Here is a 25,450-nt window from a genome sequence, read left to right as displayed (position 1 = left end):
TCCTCCAGGGTAAATACGTGGTGTGTTTTGACTCCCTGGTCTCTCCTCCAGGGTAAATACGTGGTGTGTTTTGACTCCCTGGTCTCTCCTCCAGGGTAAATAAGTGGTGTGTTTTGACTCCCTGGTCTCTCCTCCAGGGTAAATACGTGGTGTGTTTTGATTCCCCTGGTCTCTCCTCCAGGGTAAATACGTGGTATGTTTTGACTCCCCTGGTCTCTCCTCCAGGGTAAGTACGTGGTGTGTTTTGATCCTCTGGTCTCTCCTCCAGGGTAAATACGTGGTGTGTTTTGATCCTCTGGTCTCTCCTCCAGGGTAAATACGTGGTGTGTTTTTGACTCCCCTTGTCTCTCCTCCAGGGTCAATACGTGATGTGTTTTGATCCTCTGGTCTCTCCTCCAGGGTCAATACGTGGTGTGTTTTCACTCCCCTGGTCTCTCCTCCAGGGTAAATACGTGGTGTGTTTTTGACTCCCCTGGTCTCTCCTCCAGGGTAAATACGTGGTGTGTTTTGACTCCCCTGGTCTCTCCTCCAGGGTAAATAAGTGGTGTGTTTTGACTCCCCTGGTCTCTCCTCCAGGGTAAATACGTGGTGTGTTTTGACTCCCCTGGTTTCTCCTCCAGGGTAAATACGTGGTGTGTTTTGACTCCCCTGGTCTCTCCTCCAGGGTAAATACGTGGTGTGTTTTGATTCCCCTGGTCTCTCCTCCAGGGTAAATACGTGGTATGTTTTGACTCCCCTGGTCTCTCCTCCAGGGTAAATACGTGGTGTGTTTTGATCCTCTGGTCTCTCCTCCAGGGTAAATACGTGGTGTGTTTTGATCCTCTGGTCTCTCCTCCAGGGTAAATACGTGGTGTGTTTTTGACTCCCCTTGTCTCTCCTCCAGGGTCAATACGTGGTGTGTTTTGATCCTCTGGTCTCTCCTCCAGGGTAAATACGTGGTGTGTTTTGATCCTCTGGTCTCTCCTCCAGGGTAAATACGTGGTGTGTTTTGACTCCCCTTGTCTCTCCTCCAGGGTCAATACGTGGTGTGTTTTCACTCCACTGGTCTCTCCTCCAGGTTAAATACGTGGTGTGTTTTTGACTCCCCTGGTCTCTCCTCCAGGGTAAATACGTGGTGTGTTTTGACTCCCCTGGTCTCTCCTCCAGGGTAAATAAGTGGTGTGTTTTGACTCCCCTGGTCTCTCCTCCAGGGTAAATACGTGGTGTGTTTTGACTCCCCTGGTCTCTCCTCCAGGGTAAATACGTGGTGTTTTTTGACTCCCCTGGTCTCTCCTCCAGGGTAAATACGTGGTGTGTTTTGATTCCCCTGGTCTCTCCTCCAGGGTAAATACGTGGTGTGTTTTGACTCCCCTGGTCTCTCCTCCAGGGTAAATACGTGGTGTGTTTTGATCCTCTGGTCTCTCCTCCAGGGTAAATACGTGGTGTGTTTTGACTCCCCTTGTCTCTCCTCCAGGGTAAATACGTGGTGTGTTTTGACTGCCCTGGTCTCTCCTCCAGGGTAAATACGTGGTGTGTTTTGACTTCCCTGATCTCTCCTCCAGGGTAAATACGTGGTGTGTTTTGATCCTCTGGATGGCTCCTCTAACATCGACTGCTTGGCTTCCATCGGCACCATCTTCGCAATCTACAAAAGGGTGAGTATGTCTGTAGTACAGTACACAGCATGTCAACACATGAAATCGTTTTTAGACATTTGTGTGTTCAACTATACAGTATGGAAATACTTTTTAAGAAACAGATATACCTGACAGAAGTGTAGAAACAGATATTCGACAGAGACCAGATCAAATCAAATCAAATGTTATAGGTCACATACACATGGTTAGCAGATGTTATTGCGAGTGTAGCGAAATGTTTGTGCTTCTAGTTCCGACAGCGCAGCAATATCTAATAAGTAATCTAACAATTCCACAACAACTACCTAATACGCTTCTGTCAGGTATATCTGTTTCTACACTTCTGTTAGGTATATGTGTATTTCTTTGTTATCTGTGATCGTTTTGTTTGTCTTGTTTAGTTTTTTTAATCATTGTACCTAAACTGTATGTGTAAACATGTATACGTAGGGCCCAGATGTAAAAGAGACCTTGGTCTCAGTCTGTGTTCCTTGTTGAAATAAAGGTATAATAAAACTAAATCTAAAGAGATGGAATATATAAATATTTGGATGGGCCCTGACCTAGTAGCATAGACAAGATGCAATAGATGGTATAAAATACAGTATATACATCTGGGATGAGTAGTGAAAGATATGTAAACATCATTATTAAAGTGGCATTAATAAAGTGACTAGTGATCCATTTATAAAAGTGGCCAATGATTTCAAGTATGTATGGAGGCAGCTGCTTCTCTGTGCTAGTGATGGCTGTTTAACAGTCTGATGGCCTTGAGATATTTTTCAGTCTCTCAGTCCCTGCTTTGATGCACCTGTACTGACCTCGCCTTCTGAATGGTAGTGAGGTGAACAGGCAGCGGCTCGGGTGGTTGATGTCCTTGATGATCTTTTAGGCCTTCCTGTGACATCGGGTGCTGTAGGTGTCCTGGAGGGCAGGTAGTTGTCCTCCGTTGATGCGTTGTGCAGACCACACCACCCTCTGGAGAGCCTTGTGGTTGTGGGCGGTGCAGTTGCCGTACCAGGCGGTGATACAGCCCAACAGGATGCTCTCAATTGTGCATCTATAGAAGTTTGTGAGGGTTTTAGGTGACAAGCCAAATATTTTCAGCCTTCTTCACCACACAGTCTGTGTGGGTGGACCATTTCAGTTTGTCCGTGATGTGTACGCCGAGTAGCAGAAGTGTAGAAACAGATATGCCTAACAGAAGTGTAGTGTATTTGTGACATTCAATACATGCTGAGTGGCAATTTAGTATGGGTAAATCTGTTGTTCATATGCACTCTGTCTGTGTCTGTTCTCTGACGTGTGTCTCCTTGTGTCTCTCTCCATGTGCCTCTCCAGATTGACGAGGTAACTGCCCCACTGATCTCCAGCCTGATCATATGCACCAGCTAAACTATGGAATTATATTATGGAACTGTTAAAGCTAGGATTGACACATTCCTTAGACATTAGTCATGAGGATTGACACATTCTTTAGACATTAGTCATAAGGATTGACACATTCTTTAGACATTAGTCATAAGGATTGACACATTCTTTAGACATTAGTCATTAGGATAGACACATTCTTTAGACATTAGTCATTAGGCTTGACACATTCTTTAGACATTAGTCATTAGGCTTGACACATTCTTTAGACATTAGTCATTAGGATTGACACATTCTTTAGACATTAGACACTAGCATGAACACATTCTTTAGACATTAGTCATTAGGATTGACACATCCTTAGACATTAATCATTAGGTTTGATACATTCTTTAGACATTAGTCATTAGGATTGACACATTCTATAGACATTAGTCATTAGGATTGACACATTCTTTAGACATTTGTCATTAGGTTTGACACATTCTTTAGACATTAGTCATTAGGATTGACACATTCCTTAGACATTAGACACTAGCATGACCACATTCTTTAGACATTAGTCATGAGGATTGACACATTCTTTAGACATTAGTCATTAGGTTTGACACATTCTTTAGACATTAGTCATTAGGATTGACACATTCTTTAGACATTAGACACTAGCATGAACATATTCTTTAGACATTAGTCATTAGGATTGACACATTCTTTAGACATTAGTCATTAGGATAGACACATTCTTTAGACATTAGTCATTAGGATTGACACATTCTTTAGACATTAGTCATTAGGTTTGACACATTCTTTAGACATTAATCATTAGGATTGACACATTCTTTAGTCATTAGTCAGGAGGATTGACACATTCTTTAGACATTAGTCATTAGGTTTGACACATTCTTTAGACATTAATCATTAGGCTTGACACATTCTTTAGACATTAATCATTAGGATTGACACATTCTTTAGACATTAGTCATTAGGATTGACACATTCTTTAGACATTAATCATTAGGATAGACACATTCTTTAGACATTAATCATTAGGATTGACACATTCTTTAGAAATTAGTCATTAGGTTTGACACATTCTTTAGACATTAGTCATTAGGATTGACACATTCTTTAGACATTAGTCATTGGGATTGACACATTCTTTAGACATTAGTCATTAGGATTGACACATTCCTTAGACATTAGTCATTAGGTTTGACACATTCTTTAGACATTAGTCGTTAGGCTTGACACATTCTTTAGACATTAGTCATTAGGATTGACACATTCTTTAGACATTAGTCATTAGGATTGACACATTATTTAGACATTAGTCATTAGGATTGACACATTCTTTAGACAGGGATATGCATATTCTTGGTACCATTTGAAAGGACACTCTTTTTTAGTTTGTGGAAATGTAGGAGAATATGACACATTAGATCTGGTAAAAGACAACACAAAGAAAAAATAACTGTTTTTTATATTATTTTTGTACCATCATCTTTGAAATGCAAGAGAAAAGCCATAATGTATTATTCCAGCCCATGTGCAATTTAGATTTTGGCCACAAGATGGCAGCAGTGCATGTGCAAAGTTTTAGACTGATCAAATGAACCATTGCATTTCTGTTCAAAATGTTGTATCAAGACTGCCCAAATGTGCCTAATTAGTTTATTAATAACTTTTCAAAGTTCAAAACTGTGCACTATCCTCAAACAATAGCATGGTATTATTTCATTGTAATGGCTACTGTAAATTGGACAGTGCAGCTAGATTAACAAGAATGTAAGCTTTCTGCCAATATCAGATATGTCTATGTCCTGGGAAATGTTCTTGTTACTTACAACCTCATGCTAATCGCATTAGCCTACATTAGCTCAACCTCATGCTAATCGCATTAGCTTACATTAGCTCAACCTCATGCTAATCGCATTAGCCTACATTAGCTCAACCTCATGCTAATCGCAATAGCCTACATTAGCTCAACCTCATGCTAATCACATTAGCCTACATTAGCTCAACCGTCACGCAGGGGACCCACCAATCCTGAAGAAGTTTCTCCTAACCTTAACCCAATTCTCCTAACCTGACACGTTCATTCTCCTAACATTAACCTAATTCTCCTAACCTGCTACTAAAAGTCAGTGATCATCAAAACCGGCAGACTTGCCCTGAGAGTAGTGTGAATATCCACTAATATGATACAATGTCTATTTTTGTCAGACATCAACTAACGACGCCACAGAGAAGGATGCGCTGCAGCCTGGCAGCAAGATTGTTGCCGCGGGATATGCACTCTATGGTAGTGCCACCTTGGTTGCCCTCTCCACCGGACAGGGCCTCAACTTCTTTATGCTGGACCCTGTGAGTTTGTGGAAGTAATAGCCCCATATTCAAAGTTAATTCACAGGAGTTTCCTTAGTGCAGGCTAATCCACCACCCACACTGAGCAACAGTGTTTACTCAGACTCGAGGACAGATATAGAGAACAGAGACAGAGGCAGTGGACAAGGACAGAGACAGAGGTCAGAGACAGAAGAAAGAGGACATAGAGAGGACAGAGACAGACAGAGGTCAGAGACAGAAGAGAAACAAAGTAAAAAGACAGAGGACAGGGACAGAGACAGAGGCCAGAGGGCAGTGGACAGTGACAGAGGACAGTGGACAGTGAAAGAGGACAGTGGACAGAGGAAAGGGACAGAGGACAGTGACAGTGGACAGAGGACAGGGACAGAGACCAGAGGCCAGTGACAGAGGACAGTGGACAGAGGACAGAGGGCAGTGACAGAGTACAGAGGACAGTGACAGAGGACAGCGACAGAGGACAGCGACAGAGGCCAGTGTCGGTAAAATAACAAGTGAATGTTCTTAACTAACTGGGTTGTTTGGTTTCCAGGCGATTGGAGAGTTTATCCTAACAGAGAAAAATGTGAAGATCAAGCCCAAAGGAAAGATCTACAGTCTGAACGAGGGATACGCCAAATACATGCACCCATCCATCAACGCGTACCTGAAGCACAAGAAGTACCCAGAGGTACACATACACACGCAAACATGATCATCACCTGACACCTTGAGTTTTGGAACCACAAATAACTTTTAGCGATCTTCCATTTCCCATTTAAACACACTTTACCTTACATTTACCTACATGTACACTGCTGCTACTCGCTGTTTATTATCTATGCATAGTCACTTTACCTTACATTTACACTGCTGCTACTCGCTGTTTATTATCTATGCATAGTCACTTTACCTTACATTTACACTGCTGCTACTCGCTGTTTATTATCTATGCATCGTCACTTTACCTTACATTTACACTGCTGCTACTCGCTGTTTATTATCTATGCATAGTCACTTTACCTACATTTACACTGCTGCTACTCGCTGTTTATTATCTATGCATAGTCACTTTACCTTACATTTACCTACATGTACACTGCTGCTACTCGTTGTTTATTATCTATGCATAGTCACTTTACCTTACATTTACACTGCTGCTACTCGCTGTTTATTATCTATGCATAGTCACTTTACCTACATGTACACTGCTGCTACTCGCTGTTTATTATCTATGCATAGTCACTTTACCTTACATTAACCTACATGTACACTGCTGCTACTCTGTTTATTATCTATGCATAGTCACTTTACCTTACATTAACCTACATGTACACTGCTGCTACTCTGTTTATTATCTATGCATAGTCACTTTACCCCTACCTACATGTACACTACTGCTAATATGTTTATTATCTATAGTCACTTTACCCCTACCTACATGTACCCTGCTGCTACTCGCTGTTTATTATCTATGCATAGTCACTTTACCTTACATTAACCTACATGTACACTGCTGCTACTCTGTTTATTATCTATGCATAGTCACTTTACCTTACATTAACCTACATGTACACTGCTGCTACTCTGTTTATTATCTATGCATAGTCACTTTACCTACATGTACCCTGCTGCTACTCATTGTTTATTATCTATGCATAGTCACTTTACCTTACATTAACCTGCATGTACACTGCTGCTACTCGCTGTTTATTATCTATGCATAGTCACTTTACCTACATTTACACTGCTGCTACTCGCTGTTTATTATCTATGCATAGTCACTTTACCTTACATTAACCTACATGTACACTGCTGCTACTCGCTGTTTATTATCTATGCATCGTCACTTTACCTTACATTAACCTACATGTACACTGCTGCTACTCGCTGTTTATTATCTATGCATAGTCACTTTACCTACATTTACACTGCTGCTACTCGCTGTTTATCATCTATGCATCATCACTTTACCTTACATTTACCTACATGTACACTGCTGCTACTCGCTGTTTATTATCTATGCATAGTCACTTTACCTACATTTACACTGCTGCTACTCGCTGTTTATCATCTATGCATCGTCACTTTATCTACATGTACACTGCTGCTACTCGCTGTTTATTATCTATGCATAGTCACTTTACCTTACATTTACCTACATGTACACTGCTGCTACTCTGTTTATTATCTATGCATAGTCACTTTACCTTACATTTACACTGCTGCTACTCGCTGTTTATTATCTATGCATAATCACTTTACCTTACATTTACCTACATGTACACTGCTGCTACTCGCTGTTTATTATCTATGCATAGTCACTTTACCCCTACCTACATGTACAGATGACCTTGTTTTACGAACCGGTACTCATGCACACTGACTCGCACCGGTACCCCTGTATATAACCTTATTTATAGAGCCTCATTATTGTTATTTTATTGTGTTACTTTTTTATTGATTTTTTACGGTGTTTTATTTTGTAAATCTTTACTTGACTCTATTTTCCTAAAACTGCATTGTTGGTTAAGGGTTTGTAAGTAAGAATTTCACGGTAAGGTCTACTACACCTGTTGTATTCAGCATTTCACTGTAAGGTCTACTACACCTGTTGTATTCAGCATTTCACTGTGAGGTCTACTACACCTGTTGTAGTCAGCATTTCACTGTGAGGTCTACTACACCTGTTGTATCCAGCATTTCACTGTGAGGTCTACTACACCTGTTGTAGTCAGCATTTCACTGTAAGGTCTACTACACCTGTTGTATTCAGCATTTCACGGTAAGGTCTACTACACCTGTTGTATTCAGCATTTCACGGTAAGGTCTACTACACCTGTTGTAGTCAGCATTTCACTGTAAGGTCTACTACACCTGTTGTAGTCAGCATTTCACTGTAAGGTCTACTACACCTGTTGTAGTCAGCATTTCACTGTAAGGTCTACTACACCTGTTGTATTCAGCATTTCACTGTAAGGTCTACTACACCTGTTGTATTCAGCATTTCACTGTAAGGTCTACTACACTTGTTGTATTCAGCATTTCACTGTTAGGTCTACTACACCTGTTGTATTCAGCATTTCACTGTAAGGTCTACTACACCTGTTGTAGTCAGCATTTCACTGTAAGGTCTACTACACCTGTTGTATTCAGAATTTCACGGTAAGGTCTACTACACCTGTTGTATTCAGCATTTCACTGTAAGGTCTACTACACCTGTTGTATTCAGAATTTCACGGTAAGGTCTACTACACCTGTTGTATTCAGCATTTCACTGTAAGGTCTACTACACCTGTTGTATTCAGAATTTCACGGTGAGGTCTACTACACCTGTTGTATTCAGCATTTCACTGTAAGGTCTACTACACCTGTTGTATTCAGAATTTCACTGTAAGGTCTACTACACCTGTTGTATTCAGCATTTCACTGTAAGGTCTACTACACCTGTTGTATTCAGCATTTCACTGTAAGGTCTACTACACCTGTTGTATTCGGCTCATGTGACAAATAACATGTGATTTGATTTGATTATATTTTATTTGATCTGTGTGAGGATGCATCAATCAAATGTATTTTTATAGCCCTTTTTACATCAGCCGATGTCACAAAGTGCTGTACAGAAACCCAGCCTAAAACCCCAAACAGCAAGCAATGCAGGTGTAGAAGCACGGTGGCTAGGAAAAACACCCAAGAAAGGCAGGAACCTAGGAAGAAACCTAGAGAGGAACCAGGCTATGAGGGGTGGCCAGTCATCTTCTGGCTGTGCCGGGTGGAGATTATAACAGTACATGGCCAAGATTTTCAAATGTTCAAAGATGACCTGCAGGGGCAAATAATATTAATAATCACAGTGGTTGTAGAGGGTGCAACAGGTCAGCACCTCATGAGTAAATGTCAGCTGGCTTTTTATAGCCGAGCATTTAGAGTTAAAGACAGCAGGTGCGGAAGAGAGAGAGAGTTGAAAACAGCAGGTCTGGGACAGGTAGCACGTCCGTTGAACAGGTCAGGATTCCATAGCCGCAGGCAGAACAGTTGAAACTGGAGCAGCAGCACGGCCAGGTGGACTGGGGACAGCAAGGAGCCATCAGGCCAGGTAGTCCTGAGGCATGGTCCTCCGAGAGAAAGAGAGAGAGAATTAGAGAGAGCATACTTAAATTCACACAGGACACCGGATACGATAGGAGAAGTACTCCAGATATAACAAACTGACCCTAGCCCCCCGACACAAACTAGTGCAGCATAAATACTGGAGGCTGAGACAGGAGGGGTCAGGAGACACTGTGGCCCAGTCCGACGATACCCCCGGACAGGGCCAACTAGGCAGAATATAACCCCACCCGCTATGCCAAAGCACAGTCCCCACACCACTACAAGTATATCTTCAACCACCAACATACCACACTGAGACAAGACTGAGTGTTGATCATGAAGATCTCCTCCACGGGGGGGGGGCACCAACCCAGACAGGAAGATCACATCAGTGACTCAACCCATTCAAGTGACGCACCCCTCCTAGGGACGGCATGGAAGAGCACCAGTAAGCCAGTGACTTAGTACCCATAATAGGGTTTGAGGCAGAGAATCACGGTGGAGAGAGGGGAACCGGCCAGGCAGAGACAGCAAGGGCTGTTCGTCGCTCCAGTGCCTTTCCGTTCACCTTCATAACCCTGGGCCAGACTACACTCAATCATAGAACCTACTGAAAAGATGAGAATTCAATGAAGACCTACAGGTCGAGACCGAGTCTGTGTCTCTCACTTGGATAGGCAGACCATTCTGTAAAAATTGAGCTCCATAGGAGAAAGTCCTGCCCCCAGCTGATTGCTTAGACATTCTAGGGACAATAAGGAGGCCTGTGTCTTGTGATCGTAGCGTACATGTAGGTATGTACGGCAGGACCAAATCGGAGAGATAGGTAGGAGCAAGCCCATGTAATGCTTTGTAGGTTAGTACTACTTAAAATCATCCCTAGCCTTAACAGGAAGCCAGTGTAGAGAGGCTAGCACTGGAGTAATATGATCACATCTTTTGGTTCTTGTCAAGATTCTAGCAGCCGTGTTTAGCACGAACTGAAGTTTATTTAGTGCTTTATCCGGGGAGCAGAGCATAGCAGTAGTCTAATCTAGAATTGACAAAAGCATGGACTAATTTTTCTGCATCATTCTTTTACAGAAAGTTTCAGATTTTTGCAATGTTATGAAGATGGAATAAAGCTGTCCTTAAAACAGTCTTGAAATGTTCGTCAAAAGAGAGATCAGGGTCCAGAGTAACGCTGAGGTCCTTCACAGTATTATTTGAGACGACTGTACAACCATCAAGGTTAATTAGCAGATCCAACAGAAGATCTCTTTGTTTCTTGGGACCTAGAACAAGCATCTCTGTTTTGCCATCCACTTCCTTATCTCTGAAACACAGGCTTCTGGCGAGGGCAATTTTGGGGCTCCACCATGTTTCATTGAAATGTATAGCTGTGTGTCATCCGCATAGTAGTGAAAGTTAACATTATGTTTCCAAATGACATCATCAAGAAATAAAATATATAGTGAAAATCATAGTGGTCCTAAAACGGAACCTTGAGAAACACCGAAACTTACAGTTGATTTGTCAGAGGACAAACCATCCACAGAGACAACCTGATATCTTTCTGACAGATAAGATCTAAACCAGGCCAGAACTTGTCCTTATAGACCAATTTGGGTTTCAAATCTCTCCAAAAGAATGTGGTGATCGATGGTGTCAAAAGCAACACTAAAGTCTAGGAGCACGAGGACAGATGCAGAGCCTCAGTCTGATGCCCTTAAAAGGTAATTTACCAACTTCACGAGTGCAGTCTCAGTGCTATGATGGGGTCTAAAACCAGACTGAAGCGTTTCGCATACAGTGTTTGTTTTTAGGAAGTCAATGAGTTGCTGTCCAACATTTTTTTCTAAACATTATGAGAGGAATGGGAGATTCGATATAGGCCGATTGTGTTTCATATTTTCTGGGTCAAGGTTTGGCTTTTTCAAGATTGGCTTTATTACTGCCACTTTTAGTGTGTTTGGTACACATCCGGTGGATAGGGAGGCGTTCGTTATGTTCAACATAGGAGGGCCAAGCACAGGAAGCAGCTCAGATAGGTGGTTAACCAAGTTTATAGCACGGCTTTAGACGATCCTTGGTTGGGGTCTAAGCAAAATATTTGTTGCGATTGCAAACTTGATAAAATGGGGGTACGAAAGTCCAGGATTGTGAGGAAAAACATTAAGATCCACAATATTTATTCCACGGGACAAAACTAGGTCCAGAGTATGACTGTGGCAGTGAGTAGGTCCGGAGACATGTTGGACAAAACCCAGACATGTTGGATGATGACTCCGAAAGCCTTTTGGAGTGGGTCTGTGGACTTTTCCATGTGAATATTAAAATCACCACAAATGTGAATATTATCTGCCATGACTACAACGTCTGACAGGATTTCAGGGAACTCAGTGAGGAATGCTGTATACGGCCCAGGAGGCCTGTAAACAGTAGCTATAAAAAGCTTTTGAGTTGCCTGCATAGTTTTCATGACTAGAAGCTCAAAAGATGAAAACAGTAATTTTTGTTTGTTGTAAATTGAAATGTGCTATCGTAAATGTTAGCAACACCTCCGTCGTTAAGGGTTGTGTGGGGGATATGGTCACTTATGTAAGCAGGAGGAGAGGCCTCATTTAACAGTTAATAGACTTAAGCCATGTTTCAGTCAGGCCAATCACATCAAGATTATGATCAGTGATTAGTTCATTGACTATAACTGCCTTGGAAGTGAGGGATCTAACATTATGTAGCCCTATTTTGAGATGTGAGGTATAACAATCTCTTTCAATAATGGCAGAAATGGAGGTCTTTATTCCAGTGAGATTGCTAAGGAGAACACCGCCATGTTTAGTTTTGCCCAACCTAGGTCGAGGCACAGACACGGTCTCAATGGTGATAGCTGAGCTGACTACACTGACTGTGCTAGTGGCAGACTCCACTAAACTGGCAGGCTGGCTAACAGCCTGCTGCCTGTCCTGCACCCTATCTGCTGCCTGGCCCCAGCCTCAAACTCAGGTCATGTGCGTACCTAACTGGGACAAAAGAGCTATCTAAGGCATGTTGAGCAGTCGAATAAAACAATCTCTTTCATTGTCACTCAACATCTAGGTTTACCTCCACTATACTCACATCCTAGCATACCCTTGTCTGTACATTATGCCCTGAATCTATTCTACCACGCCCAGAAGTCTGCTCCTTTAATTATCTGTTCCCAGTGCACTAGACGACCTTTTAGCCTTTATATGTACCCTTATCCTATTCCCCCTCTGTTCCTCTGGTGATGTAGAGGTTAACCCAGGCCCTGTAGCCCCCAGTACCACACCTATTCCCCAGGCACTCTCATTTGTTGACTTCTGTAACCTTAAAAGCCTTGGTTTCATGCATGTTAATTAACATCAGAAGCCTCCTCCCTAGGTTTGTTTTATTCACTGCTTTAGCACACTCCGCCAACCCTGATGTCCTTGCCGTGTATGAATCCTGGCTTAGGAAGGCCACCAGAAATTCCGAAATGACCATCCCTAACTACAACATATTCCGTCAAGATAGAACTGCCAAAGACTGCAGAGTTACAATCCACTGCAGAGTTAGCCTGCAGAGTTCTATCATACTATCCAGGTCTGTGCCCAAACAATTCAAGCTTCTACTTTTAAAAATCCACCTTTCCAGAAACAAGTCTCTCACCATTGCCGCTTGTTATTGACCTCCTTCAGCTCACAGCTGTTCCCTGGACACCGTGAATTGATTATCCCCCATGTATCTTCAGAACTTGTGCTGTGAGGTGACCTAAACTGGGACATGCTTAACACAATCTCACACAAATTATCAAGGAACCTACCAGTTACAACCCAAAATCTGAAACCATGGGCACCCTCTTAGATATCATCCTGACCAACTTGCCCTCTAAATACACCTCTGCTGTCTTCAACCAGGATCTCAGCGTCACTGCCTCATTCCCTGCGTCCGTAATGTGTCAGCGGGTCAAACGACCACCCCTCATCACTGTCAAACGCTCCCTAAAACACTTCTGCAAGCAGGCTTTTCTAACCAACCTGGCCTGGGTATTCTGGAAGGATATTGACTTCATCCCGTCAGTAGAGGATGCTCTTCAAAAGTGCTTTCCTCTCCATCTTAAATAAGCATGCCCCATTCAATAAATGTAGAATTAAGATCCGATATAGCCCTTGGTTCACCCCAGACTTGACTGCCCTTGACAAGCACAAAAACATCCTGAGGCGTTCTGCATTACCATCGAATAGCCCCCATGATATGCAACTTTTCAGGGAAGTTAGGAACCAATATACACCGTCAGTTAGGAAAGCAAAGGCTATCTTTTTCAAACAGAAATTTGCATCCAGTTGCACTAATTCCAAAACGTTTTGGGACACTAAAGTCCATGGAGAATAAGAGCACCTCCTCCCAGCTGCCCACTGCACTGAGGATAGGAAACACTGTCACCACCGATAAACACCTCGCGACACAACGCCTCTCCCGTATTTGACCTAGATAGTTTGTATGCATGTATTGATATGTAGGCCACGTGTGCATTTTAAAAATGTATATAGTTCTTTCCTTGAGCTGTTCTTGTCTAAAGATGTTCTGTATTATGTAATTCTGTATTGTTTCATGTTCTGTGTGGACCCCAGGAAGAGTAGCTGCTGCTTTTGCAACAGCTAATGGGGATCTTAATAAAATACCAAATACCAAAATTGCATATTTCCCAGCATGCTTTTGAAGTGAATGTGAGAGATGTCCACCTATGACTATGTTTGATAGTGACAGAGACATAGTTGTTACATTAATACATTTGCAACACTGGATGCTTCACCAAGTGATTGCCTAAGTGAATGTATTTGAATTCAAATTGAACTCTTTGTGACTTGTACATTATACACTTCAGAAGGCCTTTAGCTATCTACTAGTTATCCTGAAAATCGTGTTCTGAAAATCCTGGTTCATGGGCTACATTAGACCTGCAAGTCACAATACGCTGGTGTGTGAAGTGATTAGTTATTCCTATCGGAATCCAGCCAGTGGGAGGATGTCCAACAATTGGAATATTTTATTCCACACCACCTGCATTCAGCCTGACTGCTATCGTGAAGGACTTGACAACCAATAGTTCCTAAACCATGTAAACTGGAGTATCTCAGTGACAGGTGTAATAAATCCAACCCCTTACAGATTGGATTAGTTTAGAAACATTTCAGTTATTTATCTTTGTATAGTATAAGATTAATGAATCAATGTGAATGCAGAAACATAGATATTAAAATAAAAAATTCTAAAAATCAACCTGCAACAAAGCATCCTGGGAAATATGATAGAGGCCCTTCAACATGTTCTTTCACTCCGAGAGTTAACGGAAATGAACTCAACACAGTCGATTAACCAACACCACACAGTGTTTATACCACTGTAATTCAAATAACACTTTATTCACTGCAGGTGGTATCAATGTTAATCCCACTGGTGTTCACACCACTAGAATCAACACTCAGATATAACACTGGTGTTAACCCCATTAGAATCAACACACAGATATAACACTGGTGTTAACCCCATTAGAATCAACACTCAGATATACCACTGGTATTAACCCCATTAGAATCAACACTCAGATATACCACTGGTATTAACCCCATTAGAATCAACGCTCAGATATAACACTGGTGTTAACCCCATTAGAACCAACACTCAGATATAACACTGGTGTTAACCCCATTAGAATCAACACTCAGATATAACACTGGTGTTAAACCCATTAGAATCAACGCTCAGATATAACACTCACAACACTTTTTACCTTAACACTGAGATTTTAACACGTGCAAATGTGCTGTGTAGCTGTGCATAGCCTCCTGTTGCTTGCTACTGTAGCTTCATCTATGGCTCTGGCAAATGAATATGGTTGTGATAGTATCAATCAAAACTGTACATCAATCAATCAATCAAAGTTGTTTTGATAACAGTGTTTGGTGATGAGAGTGAGTTCAGTGTCTTGTTGTCTCTGCCCCTATAGGACGGGAGTGCCCCCTATGGAGCAAGGTATGTGGGCTCTATGGTGGCAGACGTCCATCGCACCATTGCATATGGAGGAATCTTCATGTACCCCGCCAATGAAAAGAGCCCTAAGGGAAAGGTAGGTTTGCCTTAACCATTGACCTCTAACCCCTGACCCCTGACCTTTAGCCTTAACCCTATCAACAAGAAGAGCCCCAAGGGCTAGGTAGGCAGGCCCTGACCCTAAAAGTATCCCTTGACCTCTAACCCCTGACCTCTAACCTCTAACCCCACCAGTGAAAAAAGTAATTGAATTATAGACACTCTATAGATTTAACTCATCCACAGACCACAGGTTAAGTGGTTATTTTTGTATTATTATTATTTATCTTTTGGGTGGGGGGGGGGGGGGTCAAGATGAGGAGGGGGATTATTTAATGTTTGAAGAGGTAGGGTTTCAGATGTTTTCAGAAGATGAGCAGGGACTCTGATGTCCTAGATTCAGGGGGAAGCTGGTTCCACCATTGGGGTGCCAGAACAGAGGAGGAGCATAGACTGGGCTGAGATAGGAGCTGCCCTCCCGTGGGGGTTGGAGGGCCAAGGGACCTGAGGTGACAGAACGGGGTGTAGGGTTTGAGCCTGAAGGTAGGAAGGGGCAGTTCCTCTTGCAGGTCCGTAGGTAAGCATCATGGTCTGGTAGTGGAGCTTCAACTGGAGGCCAGTGGAGAGTGAGGAGGAGCGGCGTGACATGAGAGAACTTGGGTTCAAAACCAGGCGGCCTGCTGCAATCTCAATAGGTTGCATGGGTTTGACGGCACAAGCGGGGAGCCCAGCCAACAGAGAGTTGCAGATGTCCAGACGGGAGATGGCAAGTCCCTGGATTAGGACCTGCGCCACTTCCTGTGTGAGGTTGAGTCGTACTCTACGGATGTTGTACAGCATGAACCTGCAGGAGTCACTGCTTTGATGTTTGCAGAGAACAACAGGGTGTCGTCCAGGGTCACGCCAAGGTTCTTTGTACTCTGGGAGGGAGACACTGTGGAGTCAACCATGATGTAGAGGTCTTTAATTAAGCGGGGAGGCCTTCCCCGGGAGGAAGAGCAGCTCCGTCTTGTTGAGGTGGTGGGACGACATCCAAGATGAGATATCTGCCAGGCACGCAGAGATGCGTTTCGCCACCTGGGTGTCAGAAGGTGGGAAGAAGAAAAGTAGTTGAGTGTCATCCGCATAGCAATGACAGGAGAGACCATGTGAGGATATAACTGTAGTAATACCATTACAGCTGTAGTAAAACCATTACAGCTGTAGTAATAACATTACAGCTGTAGTAATACCATTACAGCTGTAGTAATACCATTACAGCTGTAGTAATACCATTACAGCTGTAGTAAAACCATTACAGCTGTAGTAATACCATTACAGCTGTAGTAATACCATTACAGCTGTAGTAAAACCATTACAGCTGTAGTAATACCATTACAGCTGTAGTAATACCATTACAGCTGTAGTAATACCATTACAGCTGTGGTAATACCATTACAGCAGTAGTAATACCATTAAAGCTGTAGTAATACCATTACAGCTGTAGTAATACCATTACAGCTGTAGTAATACCATTACAGCTGTAGTAATACCATTACAGCTGTAGTAATACCATTACAGCTGTAGTAAAACCATTACAGCTGTAGTAATACCATTACAGCTGTAGTAATACCATTACAGCTGTAGTAATACCATTACAGCTGTAGTAATACCATTACAGCTGTGGTAATACCATTACAGCTGTGGTAATACCATTACAGCTGTGGTAATACCATTACAGCTGTGGTAATACCATTACAGCTGTAGTAATACCATTACAGCTGTAGTAATACCATTACAGCTGTAGTAATACCATTACAGTTGTAGTAGAGTCTCTGGCTATGGGGAAACAGTGCCCAGGTCTCTCTGGATGTGGGGAAACTGGGCCCAGGTCTCTCTGGATGTGGGGAAACTGGGCCCAGATCTCTCCGGCTATGGGGAAACAGGGCCCAGGTCTCTCCGGCTATGGGGAAACAGGGCCCAGGGCTCTCTGGATGTGGGGAAACAGGGCCCAGGGCTCTGTGGGTGTGGGGAAACAGGGGCCAGGTCTCTCTGGCTATGGGGAAACAGGACCCAGGTCTCTCTGGATGTGGGGAAACAGTGCCCAGGTCTCTCTGGATGTGGGGAAACTGGGCCCAGGGCTCTCTGGTTGTGGGGAAACTGGGCCCAGGGCTCTCTGGTTATGGGAAAACAGGGCCCAGAGCTCTCTGGATGTGGGGAAACAGGGCCCAGGGCTCTCTGGATGTGGGAAACAGGGCCCAGGGCTCTCTGGATGTGAGAAACAGGGCCCAGGGCTCTCTGGCTATGGGGAAACAGGGCCCAAGGCTCTCTGGATGTGGGGAAACAGGGCCCAGGGCTCTCTGGATGTGGGGAAACAGGGGCCAGGGCTCTCTGGATGTGGGGAAACAGGGCCCAGAGCTCTCTGGCTATGGGGAAACAGGGCCCAGGGCTCTCTGGATGTGGGGAAACAGGGCCCGAGGCTCTCTGGATGTGGGGCCCAGATCTTTCTGGCTAAGAAAAGGAAAGTTAAGAAAGGTATAAGCAACAGCTAATCCAGTTGAATAGGTTGAAGCTGTGTATCACTCCTTCACATTCCCTCCTCTAATCTTGGTGTGTGCATTCCTTTCCCGTCCCTAGCTGCGTTTGCTGTACGAGTGTAACCCCATCGCCTTCCTGATCGAGCAGTGTGGAGGCGTGGCGACTACGGGAGAAGGGCGTGTCCTAGACGTGGTTCCAACCAACATCCACCAGAGAGTTCCGTTTATTGTGGGTTCACCTGATGACGTCAACGAGTACCTGGACTTTGTCAAGAAGCACAAGTAGAATGACAACAAAACCTGAATAAAAGTTAAATACCAACAAAAAAACATGAGTAACTACATGTCTGTCCATCAGCACGAAGAGCAAATGGCACCCCCTTCCTAATATACTGCACTGCTTTTGACCAGGGCCCATATTTCAGGATTCAGATATTCCACTCTTCCTGTTCATGTAACCCTATCCTCAACTCTACTAGAACCAGAACTCTGACAGCTGTTTGTCTCATGCAGTTTCCTTTCTCCTTATATAGGCTCACGTTATACTCTAGAGAGCAGCCTGCCAGTAGTGAGACACAGTATCAATAATATCACCCTAAAGCCAAACTAACCGGAAGTATTGAGAGACATCCGTGAGACCGGGCTGACTTGTCTGTGTTCTGTGACGTGTGCTAAAGATTAGCTTGCGCCGCCAACGGTCCACCCTGGCAATCAGAGTTTTGATCAGAAAGAGAAGGAAAGGAGGGAAGAAAGAAATAGAGACAGGGTCCAGATAAAGTAGCAGTTACTTTCATAGGAACTACACAATAACACTAATCTAGGTCTGATGAACAACAAGCTCCTCTCCTATCCAGCTAGGAACTACACAATAACACTAATCTAGGTCTGATGAACAACAAGCTCCTCTCCTATCCAGCTAGGAACTACACAATAACACTAATCTAGGTCTGATGAACAACAAGCTCCTCTCCTATCCAGCTAGGAACTACACAATAACACTAATCTAGGTCTGATGAACAACAAGCTCCTCTCCTATCCAGCTAGGAACTACACAATAACACTGATCTAGGTCTGATGAACATGATGAAAGGTAACCTTTCAGAGTGTGCCATGATTTCTGACCTCTACCATAAACAGACATTATGCTGGCTCGGAGCTCAGTGGAAAGGGAAAACACAAACACATCATATGACCACAACAGGGTCACGAAGGCACGAGAGCATGCCAGAGATATCCCAATTACATCTTCAACACTCCACAGTGTGAGGCGGTCTGGACAAGGAAAACCACTGCTTGTATAAATACTGTATACATACAGATACACAATATACATACCCAGTTATGTTATAATACACACCCAGTTCTGTTATAACACACACCCAGTTATGTTATAACACACACCCAGTTCTGTTGTTATAACACACACCCAGTTCTGTTGTTATAACACACACCCAGTTCTGTTGGTATAACACACACCCAGTTCTGTTGTTATAACACACACCCAGTTCTGATGTTATAACACACACCCAGTTCTGATGTTATAAAACACACCCAGTTCTGTTGTTGTAACACACACCCAGTTCTGATGTTATAAAACACACCCAGTTCTGTTGCTATAAAACACACCCAGTTCTGTTGTTATAAAACACACCCAGTTCTGTTGTTATAAAACACACCCAGTTCTGTTGTTATAACACACACCCAATTCTGTTGTTATAAAACACACCCAGTTCTGTTGTTATAAACTCACACCCAGTTCTGATGTTATAAAACACACCCAGTTCTGTTGTTATAAACTCACACCCAGTTCTGTTGTTATAAAACACACCCAGTTCTGATGTTATAAACTCACACCCAGTTCTGATGTTATAAAACACACCCAGTTCTGTTGTTATAAAACACACCCAGTTCTGATGTTATAACACACACCCAGTTCTGTTGTTATAACACACATCCAGTTCTGTTGTTATAACACACATCCAGTTCTGTTGTTATAACACACATCCAGTTATGTTGTTATAACACACACCCAGTTATGTTATAACACACACCCAGTTCTGTTATAACACACACCCAGTTATGTTATAACACACGCCCAGTTATGTTATAACACACACCCAGTTATGTTATAACACACACCCAGTTCTGATGTTATAAAACACACCCAGTTCTGATGTTATAAAACACACCCAGTTCTGATGTTATAAAACACACACAGTTCTGATGTTATAAAACACACCCAGTTCTGTTGTTATAAACTCACACCCAGTTCTGTTGTTATAACACACACCCAGTTCTGTTGTTATAACACACACCCAGTTCTGTTGTTATAAAACACACCCAGTTCTGATGTTATAACACACACCCAGTTCTGATGTTATAAAACACACCCAGTTCTGATGTTATAAAACACACCCAGTTCTGATGTTATAAAACACACCCAGTTCTGTTGTTATAACACACACCCAGTTCTGTTGTTATAACACACACCCAGTTCTGTTTTTATAACACACACCCAGTTCTGTTGTTATAAAACACACCCAGTTTTGTTGTTATAAAACACACCCAGTTCTGATGTTATAAAACACACCCAGTTCTGATGTTATAAAACACACCCAGTTATGTTGTTATAACACACACCCAGTTCTGTTGTTATAACACACACCCAGTTCTGATGTTATAAAACACACCAGGTTCTGTTGTTATAAAACACACCCGGTTCTGTTGTTATTACACACACCCAGTTCTGATGTTATAAAACACACCCAGTTCTGTTGTTATAACACACACCCAGTTCTGTTGTTATAACACACACCCAGTTCTGTTGTTATAACACACACCCAGTTCTGATGTTATAACACACACCCAGTTCTGATGTTATAAAACACACCCAGTTCTGTTGTTGTAACACACACCCAGTTCTGATGTTATAAAACACACCCAGTTCTGTTGCTATAAAACACACCCAGTTCTGTTGTTATAAAACACACCCAGTTCTGTTGTTATAAAACACACCCAGTTCTGTTGTTATAACACACACCCAGTTCTGTTGTTATAAAACACACCCAGTTCTGTTGTTATAAAACACACCCAGTTCTGTTGTTATAAAACACACCCAGTTCTGTTGTTATAAAACACACCCAGTTCTGTTGTTATAAAACACACCCAGTTCTGTTGTTATAACACACACCCAGTTCTGTTTTTATAACACACACCCAATTCTGTTGTTATAAAACACACCCAGTTCTGATGTTATAAACTCACACCCAGTTCTGATGTTATAAAACACACCCAGTTCTGTTGTTATAAAACACACCCAGTTCTGTTGTTATAACACACACCCAGTTCTGTTGTTATAAAACACACCCAGTTATGTTGTTATAACACACACCCAGTTCTGTTGTTATAACACACACCCAGTTCTGATGTTATAAAACACACCAGGTTCTGTTGTTATAAAACACACCCGGTTCTGTTGTTATTACACACACCCAGTTCTGATGTTATAAAACACACCCAGTTCTGTTGTTATAACACACACCCAGTTCTGTTGTTATAACACACACCAGTTCTGTTGTTATAACACACACCCAGTTCTGATGTTATAACACACACCCAGTTCTGATGTTATAAAACACACCCAGTTCTGTTGTTGTAACACACACCCAGTTCTGATGTTATAAAACACACCCAGTTCTGTTGCTATAAAACACACCCAGTTCTGTTGTTATAAAACACACCCAGTTCTGTTGTTATAAAACACACCCAGTTCTGTTGTTATAACACACACCCAGTTCTGTTTTTATAACACACACCCAATTCTGTTGTTATAAAACACACCCAGTTCTGATGTTATAAACTCACACCCAGTTCTGATGTTATAAAACACACCCAGTTCTGTTGTTATAAAACACACCCAGTTCTGTTGTTATAACACACACCCAGTTCTGTTGTTATAAACTCACACCCAGTTCTGATGTTGTAACACACACCCAGTTATGATGTTATAAACTCACACCCAGTTCTGATGTTATTAAACACACCCAGTTCTGTTGTTATAAAACACACCCAGTTCTGTTGTTATAAAACACACCCAGTTCGGTTGTTATAAAACACACCCAGTTCTGTTTTTATAACACACACCCAGTTCTGTTTTTATAACACACACCCAGTTCTGTTGTTATAAAACACACCCAGTTTTGTTGTTATAAAACACACCGGGTTCTGTTGTTATAAAACACACCAGGTTCTGTTGTTATAAAACACACCCGGTTATGTTATAACACACACCCAGTTCTGATGTTATAAAACACACCCAGTTCTGATGTTATAAAACACACCCAGTTCTGATGTTATAAAACACACCCAGTTATGTTGTTATAACACACACCCAGTTCTGTTGTTATAACACACACCCAGTTCTGATGTTATAAAACACACCAGGTTCTGTTGTTATAAAACACACCCGGTTCTGTTGTTATAACACACACCCAGTTCTGATGTTATAAAACACACCCAGTTCTGTTGTTATAACACACACCCAGTTCTGTTGTTATAACACACACCCAGTTCTGTTGTTATAACACACACCCAGTTCTGATGTTATAACACACACCCAGTTCTGACGTTATAAAACACACCCAGTTCTGTTGTTGTAACACACACCCAGTTCTGATGTTATAAAACACACCCAGTTCTGTTGCTATAAAACACACCCAGTTCTGTTGTTATAAAACACACCCAGTTCTGTTGTTATAAAACACACCCAGTTCTGTTGTTATAACACACACCCAGTTCTGTTGTTATAACACACACCCAATTCTGTTGTTATAAAACACACCCAGTTCTGTTGTTATAAACTCACACCCAGTTCTGATGTTATAAAACACACCCAGTTCTGTTGTTATAAACTCACACCCAGTTCTGTTGTTATAAAACACACCCAGTTCTGATGTTATAAACTCACACCCAGTTCTGATGTTATAAAACACACCCAGTTCTGTTGTTATAAAACACACCCAGTTCTGTTGTTATAAAACACACCCAGTTCGGTTGTTATAAAACACACCCAGTTCTGTTTTTATAACACACACCCAGTTCTGTTTTTATAACACACACCCAGTTCTGTTGTTATAAAACACACCCAGTTTTGTTGTTATAAAACACACCAGGTTCTGTTGTTATAAAACACACCAGGTTCTGTTGTTATAAAACACACCCGGTTATGTTATAACACACACCCAGTTCTGATGTTATAAAACACACCCAGTTCTGATGTTATAAAACACACCCAGTTCTGATGTTATAAAACACACCCAGTTATGTTGTTATAACACACACCCAGTTCTGTTGTTATAACACACACCCAGTTCTGATGTTATAAAACACACCAGGTTCTGTTGTTATAAAACACACCCGGTTCTGTTGTTATAACACACACCCAGTTCTGATGTTATAAAACACACCCAGTTCTGTTGTTATAACACACACCCAGTTCTGTTGTTATAACACACACCCAGTTCTGTTGTTATAACACACACCCAGTTCTGATGTTATAACACACACCCAGTTCTGACGTTATAAAACACACCCAGTTCTGTTGTTGTAACACACACCCAGTTCTGATGTTATAAAACACACCCAGTTCTGTTGCTATAAAACACACCCAGTTCTGTTGTTATAAAACACACCCAGTTCTGTTGTTATAAAACACACCCAGTTCTGTTGTTATAACACACACCAGTTCTGTTGTTATAACACACACCCAATTCTGTTGTTATAAAACACACCCAGTTCTGTTGTTATAAACTCACACCCAGTTCTGATGTTATAAAACACACCCAGTTCTGTTGTTATAAACTCACACCCAGTTCTGTTGTTATAAAACACACCCAGTTCTGATGTTATAAACTCACACCCAGTTCTGATGTTATAAAACACACCCAGTTCTGTTGTTATAAAACACACCCAGTTCTGTTATAAAACACACCCAGTTCTGTTGTTATAACACACACCCAGTTCTGTTGTTATAAACTCACACCCAGTTCTGATGTTATAACACACACACAGTTCTGATGTTATAAACTCACACCCAGTTCTGATTTTATAAAACACACCCAGTTCTGTTGTTATAAAACACACCCAGTTCTGATGTTATAACACACACCCAGTTCTGATGTTATAAAACACACCCAGTTCTGTTGTTATAACACACACCCAGTTCTGTTGTTATAAAACACACCCAGTTCTGATGTTATAAAACACACCCAGTTCTGTGGTGCGGGAGATGCGGAATTGACTGTGGAGTTTTATAAAAAATTCTGGGGAATAATTGGACTGGACTTTTGCGTGTTGCGTGAGTGCGTCGGGGTAGGAGACTTGACTCTCCTGCCCAAGAAAGTGGACTTGTGTTTACTTATGAACTGGAGGCCTGTGGCATTACTCTGCTGCGGACTACAGGATATTTGCCAAGGTCCTCGCTAACAGACTGAAGTCCTATCTGGACTCTACAGTACACAAGGACAATATATATTGTGTACTGGTACTCACAATCACGGACAACTTTGTTCTTAATCAGGGACATGTTGGACTTGTCGTGAGGTTCTAATGTGAACTTTGGACTGGTCTCTTTAGACTAAGGCAAGGCTTTTAATAGAGTGGACCATGACTATCTGTTTAATGTGATGTCTGTGTTTGGATTTGGGAAAAGGTTTTTGGCTTGTGTGAAGATGTATGCTGGGGCGTCATGTATGGTCAAGGTGGGAGTGTGGCTCAGTAGGCCATTCTGGGTGAGATGGGGCATTAGACAAAGATGCCCTCTATCGGGGCAGTTATATACACAAGCCATTGAACCTTTTTTGGGCCTGCTACGCAGGAGACTGCAGGGAGTGTGTTGGACAGGTATGGGTGTGTTGACAGGCATAGCAGTGTCGGCATATGCAGATGACATTTCTATGATGGGCAGGATATGCAGGCACTAGAGATTAGTCTGAAGGTGTACGAGGGAGCTTTGTCAGCTAAGATGAAGTGGGGCAAGAGCAAAACTCTGTTATGTGGGGCATGGAGAGATAGGGCCCCCACCTCTTCTTCCAGGAGGTTTGCAGTGGGGATGTGAAGGGCTTAACATTTTGGAGGTGTACCTGGGCTAGAAGAGGTGGGTCAGGAAGAACTGGGAGGGGCTTTCACAGGCAGTGGTGTCAAGACTGGCCAGGTGGAGGTGGCTCCTGTCCCAAGTGTCATAATCAACAAACTAGTGGCATCCTCACTGTGGCATAAACTGGCAGTCCTCAACCCCCCTACGGTCTGCTCACAGACCTGCAACTCAAGCTGGTGGATTTTTTTCTGGTCGGGACATCACTGGCTGAGGCCGGCAGTGTTGTGTATGTCTGTCCACTAAGAAGGACAGGGCCTGGTGAAACTAGAGAGCAGGGTGGCTGCATG

General features: G+C 42.4%; 1 protein-coding gene across 1 annotated transcript in view; it reads left to right on the top strand.

Annotated features, from left to right (window-relative positions):
* LOC135544201 (fructose-1,6-bisphosphatase isozyme 2-like) overlaps positions 1 to 18,327 on the top strand; it is a 47,292-nt gene extending 28,965 nt beyond the window's left edge. The window contains exons 3-8 of the mRNA XM_064971681.1: positions 1,542 to 1,634; positions 2,958 to 2,966; positions 5,211 to 5,351; positions 5,884 to 6,021; positions 15,412 to 15,531; positions 18,111 to 18,327. Coding sequence (XP_064827753.1) covers positions 1,542 to 1,634; positions 2,958 to 2,966; positions 5,211 to 5,351; positions 5,884 to 6,021; positions 15,412 to 15,531; positions 18,111 to 18,296 — 687 coding nt within the window. The 3' untranslated portion in view covers positions 18,297 to 18,327. The remainder of the gene's footprint in view (positions 1 to 1,541; positions 1,635 to 2,957; positions 2,967 to 5,210; positions 5,352 to 5,883; positions 6,022 to 15,411; positions 15,532 to 18,110) is intronic.
* The last annotated feature ends 7,123 nt before the right edge of the window (positions 18,328 to 25,450 follow it).

Source organism: Oncorhynchus masou, chromosome 1 (assembly GCF_036934945.1).
Source record: "Oncorhynchus masou masou isolate Uvic2021 chromosome 1, UVic_Omas_1.1, whole genome shotgun sequence".
In the NCBI taxonomy this organism is placed as follows: Eukaryota; Metazoa; Chordata; class Actinopteri; order Salmoniformes; family Salmonidae; genus Oncorhynchus; species Oncorhynchus masou.
This window is presented reverse-complemented; position numbering and strand designations above follow the sequence as displayed.